This window comes from Aotus nancymaae, unplaced genomic scaffold, assembly GCF_030222135.1.
Source record: "Aotus nancymaae isolate 86718 unplaced genomic scaffold, 86718_ANA_hifiasm-v0.15.2.pri h1tg000062l, whole genome shotgun sequence".
Taxonomy (NCBI): Eukaryota; Metazoa; Chordata; class Mammalia; order Primates; family Aotidae; genus Aotus; species Aotus nancymaae.
The window spans coordinates 25,547,484-25,552,708 of record NW_026988476.1 but is presented as its reverse complement, the minus strand read 5'-3'; the positions used below and the strand labels follow the sequence as shown (position 1 = coordinate 25,552,708).

The window sequence follows — 5,225 nt, the reverse complement described above, 5'->3', positions numbered from 1 at the left end:
AGAGCCTTGTAGCCTGGCCAGGGAAACTAATTGGCAAAGATGGCATGTATCTACTCTGACTTTTCACTAAAATAAAGTATAGGATTAAAAAAAAAAAAAACTTGATTTTTCAGAGCAGTTGTAGGATCACAGCAAAATAGAATGAAAGTGCAGAGAGTTCCCATACGCCCCCTGTCCCCGACTCAATCTCCGCTATCAGCATCCCATACCCAATCTCTGCTATCGACATCCCATTGATACATAATTATCACTAAAGTCCATAGTTTACATCAGGGTTCACTCTGGGTTTGTTCATTCTTTAAGTTTTGACAAATGTTTAATGACATGAACTCACTATTGTAGTATCATACAGAATAGTTTCACTGCCCTAAAAATCCTCTGTGCTCTTCCTGTTCATCCCTCCCTCCCCATAGCCCCTGGAAACGACTAATCTTTCTGTCTCTGTAGTTTTGTCTTATAGTTTTTACATTCTTCCAAAATGTCATATACTTGGAATCATACAGTATGTAGCCTTTTAATACCAGCTTCTTTCACTCAGTAATATGTATTTATGCATTTCCTCTGTGTCTTTTCATGGCCTGATGGTTCTTTTTTTATTTAAAAAAGTACTGAGTAATATTACATTGTCTGGATGTACCACAGTTTATTTATCCTTTCACCTACTGGAAGACATCTCAGTTCCTTTCAAATTTTGGCAAGTATGAATAAAGCTGCCATAAACATCGTGTGCAGGTTTTTGTATGGATCTGAGTTTTCAGTTTATTTGGGTAAAATTCTAATTAAGATATCTTGGTGGTTCTATGTGGTATGTTTACATTGCTACTATTTACATGTAAAGCCATTACACAAATAAATAATGTTAAAATTCAAATGGTTTGTCTTATTTCACCATAGGGTAAAGGTTAGAAAATTGTGAAGTTTCCATATAAGTCCATATTACTGTATTTTAACAGTAAACCAAATTTCACATGGGAAATGGTTTATTATAAAAGACTATGTAAAATTTAGACAATGTAAAAAAATTTTAGACTATGTAAAATTTAAAAAGGAATTCAGTAGATTAACTTGTAAATAATCATCTCAGATTTTGAATCTATAAAAATTCATCACATTGTTGTTGGGACAGATTGAGATAAGGCCACAATTTTTTTCCAAGTTAATATATTGAGAAAATAGAACCATAATTCCATAATAAGTATCTTTTTTTTTTTTTTAAAAGCAAACCAGTGAAAGAAAAAAAAAAATCTTTGGTTCACTTATGTATTTATGAGTGGAGAAAAATTGTAATGTAAATCCCACTCCTTAAAAAACTTAGGTACAAATGACAACACTGCAGATAACCCTCTATTTCCTTCTTCTATTTCACATGGAGACCTTGGAGATTCAACTCATTTTAAGAGAACTAAGTATGAGTCCTCCAGGGAAATATTACACATACTGGAAGCATCTTGTAATTTTTAAGTATATTCCAAACATAGATTTTTATGCATGCTTTAAACAAACAGTATTTTTTAAAATCAAAGAATCTAAACAAAAAGGATGATGAGCACTGGCATTTAAATTTTCTGACCTTAGCATTTAAGTAGTCTGACATAGCATTCATTAGTAACCAACCAAGCTGTACAATCTGAATCATGATTTGTTAAATGTTATACCCTACTTCCCCAGAACATTCAGGCTGGTTATAAAGTTAAAAATGTGTAAGTAGGTACATAAGCATCATAAGTTATGGACAGCCTTTTGCATAAATTGCTGTTTAGCAATACACAAAGTGCTTCAAAGATTAATGCTTATGGGTAGACATTCAATTATATCGATAAAATAGCATGTCCTGAAAATATGGGCACATTTTAAAACATACTAAGATGATTCTGTTAACAACAGTCCCACAGTATGACTGAGTAGTAATAAGCATCTACTTTAAAAAAAATTAATCAGCATCATGAATGATTGATTCAGTATAGCTCCCAGGGAACAGACCAGTCACTTAATTGAAGACTCCTTCATATAAGCCATCATCATTCTTTATAACATAAATTACTGCACCCTCCATAAATGACAGCTCATCATCCTTGTCTTTTGTATAATCATAAACTGCAATGATGTTCTCAATACAATTCTTGGGGGCCCAAGCAGTATCCTTATCTGCATGTGAAACATTATACTGAACTACTGCAGCCTCCTCGTCTTCATAATCCACTGGAGTAGGTGGTGGTGGAGGTGGAAAGTCATCAAACATGATAACATTATCCAGTGGGGGTGGGGGTGGGGAAGTTGAACTATCCGATAACTGGGTGAAGGTGTAGGTATGGCAATGTGAGTACTAACACTATCACTTCCTTTGTTTTTTTGACTTCCCTTCCTCCACTACTTTGACTGTGTGCTTTGGTTTCTGATTTAATGAAGTTGTCCTGCCTGGACTATGATGAGTTCCAAACGTAGCAGGACACATCATATAGCCATTACAGACACTTGGGGTTTAATGGGTTCCAGGGTTTTATAAGGAGTATTCTGTCCCAATAATCCCTGGCCTCATATGAGAGGACTTGGTGGTTCTGGGTAGGAGGATTTGTTCTTGGCACTGTGCCAATTCTTTTTTTTTTTTTTTCCCCTGAGATGTAGTTTTGTTTTTGTTGCCCAGGCTGGAGTGCAATGGCACAATCTGACTCACTGCAACCTACACCTCCCAGGTTCAAGCCATTCTCCTGCCTCAGCTTCCTGAGTAGCTGGGATTACAGGTGCCTACCACCACACCCAGCTAATTTTTTGTATTTTTAGTAGCAACGATATTTCACCATGTTGGCCAGGCTGGTCTCTCCCCGACCTCAGGTGATCCACCTTCTTTGGCCTCCAAAAGTGCTGGGATTACAGGCATGAGCCACTGTACCTGGCCGGCAGTGTGCCAATTCTTGTAGGCTGGTTATTTACATGCTTGACACCATGGCTCACATCATTTAGAACTATGTACATAATAGGTATCCGAACATACCTTACAAGAAGCTCCATATTTGCAGGTGCCATTATTTTGTGAATTCTTGATGTAATCTCTTTATTAATATCCACAATCTGTGAGATATGATTGATGAAAGACTCCATTTTCCAAAGTTAAAAGCCTTGGATGTTCAGCAACTGGAGTACACTACTGGACACTGCAGTTATTTGATTAGTAACACTAACTGGAGATTGGGTTGTGTAGGCTTTGGTCTCTTCTAAAGCTTTTCTCTCATCTTGACAGTAGTTCACCCCGTGGGTGTGGTTCTGGTAACTCTCTATCAGCGCCCTCTTGTCAGACAGGACCTTCCCTTCTAGTAACATTTGCAGCTCTGCCATTTTCCACCCTTCTGCATCGCTTCCTCTTGCATTAAAGAGACAGAGGTAGCAAGCTCCACTGAGGCTCCGAGCACCTCATAAACTGGACACAAACCACCTTGCCACCTGGTATTGTCAATTTGTTAATATTTTGTTGAGGATTTTTGTATCTGTGTTCGTGGAAGACGTATCTGTAGTCTTCTTGTAATACCGTTGTCCGATTTTGGTAGTAAGATAATTATGGCCTCACCAAATGAGTTAAGAAGTACTACCTCTGCTTCTATTTCTAGAAGAGATTGTAAAGAATTAATGTAGTTTCTTCCTTAAATGTTTGGTAAAGTTACCAGTGAACCCATGTGGGCTTTCTGTTTTGAAAGGTTATTAATCATTGATTCAATGAATGTAGTAGACATAAGTCTATTCAGATCATCTATTTCTTTTTGCATGAATTTTGGCAGATAGTGTCTTTCAACAAATTGGTCCATTTTTATCTAGGTTATCAAATTTGTGGATATAGAACTGTTCATGCTATTCGTTTATCATCCATGCATTAATAATATCTATGGGATCTGTAGTCACGTACTCTTCTTCATTTCTGATATTAGTCATTTGTGTTCTCTGTTTTTCTTAGCCTGGCTAGAGGCTTATTACTTTTGTTGACCATTACAAAAAACTAGCTTTTGATTTTATTGACTTTCTCTATTGACTTCCTGTTTTCAATTTCATTAATTTCTGCTCAAATGTTTGTTATTTCTTTTCTTCTGCTTACTTTGAATTTAATTTGCTCTTCTTTTTCTAGTTTCCTTAGGAAGCCTAGATGATTGATTGCAGACTTTTCTTCTTTTCTAATATATTTATTTCATGCTATAAGTTTCCTTTTAAGCACTGCTTTCACTGCATTCCACAAATTTTGATGTTGTATTTTTCCTTTCACTTAGTTCAAAAAAATTTTTAATTTCTCTTGAGATTTCTTCTTTGACTTATGTGTTATTTAGAAGTGTTTAATCAGCCTTTTCACAAGATGGCGCCGAAAGCGAAGAAGGAAGCTCCTGCCCCTCCTAAAGCTGAAGCCAAAGCGAAGGCTTTAAAGGCCAAGAAGGCAGTATTGAAAGGTGTCCACAGCCACAAAAAAAAGAAGATCAGCACGTCACCCACCTTCCGGCGGCCCAAGACACTGCGACTCCGGAGGCAGCCCAAATATCCTCGGAAGAGCGCCCCAAGGAGAAACAAACTTGACCACTATGCTATCATCAAGTTTCCGCTGACCACTGAGTCTGCCATGAAGAAGATAGAAGACAACAACACGCTTGTGTTTATTGTGGATGTTAAAGCCAACAAGCACCAGATCAAACAGGCTGTGAAGAAGCTCTATGACATTGATGTGGCCAAGGTCAACACCCTGATTCGGCCTGATGGAGAGAAGAAGGCATATGTTCGACTGGCTTCTGATTACGATGCTTTGGATGTTGCCAACAAAATTGGGATCATCTAAACCGAGTCCAGCTGGCTAATTCTAAATATATGTATATCTTTTCACCATAAAAAAAAAAAAAAAAAGAAGTGTTTAATCTCCAAGTATTTGGGGATTTTCTAGCTATCTTTCTATTATTGATTTCTAAGTTTAATTTCATTTTGGTCTGAGAGGAGATATTGTATAATTTTTATTCTTCTTAATTTGTTAAGGTGGTTTTATGACCCAGAATGGGTCTGTCCTGGTGAATGTTCCATGAAAGCTTGAGAAGAATGTATATTCTCCTGTTACTGGATGAAGTAATCTACAGATATCAATTATATCCAGTTGATTGATGGTGCTGTTGAGTTCGATAATGTACTTACTGATTTTCTGCCTGCTGTATTTGTCCATTTCTAATACAAGGGTGTTAAAAATCTCCAACTATAATAGTGGGTTCATCTAT

General features: G+C 36.8%; 1 protein-coding gene and 1 pseudogene across 1 annotated transcript; one reads left to right on the top strand and one right to left on the bottom strand.

The window, feature by feature from the left end:
• Positions 1–1,930: 1,930 nt before the first annotated feature.
• LOC105716440 (abl interactor 1-like) lies at positions 1,931–3,399 on the bottom strand (annotated as a pseudogene).
• Positions 3,400–4,330: 931 nt separating this feature from the next.
• On the top strand, positions 4,331–4,856 carry LOC105722574 (large ribosomal subunit protein uL23-like). The gene has a single exon (XM_064365737.1). The coding sequence runs from the start codon at positions 4,331–4,333 to the stop codon at positions 4,799–4,801; it is 471 nt and encodes a 156-aa protein (XP_064221807.1). The 3' UTR covers positions 4,802–4,856.
• Positions 4,857–5,225: the final 369 nt, after the last annotated feature.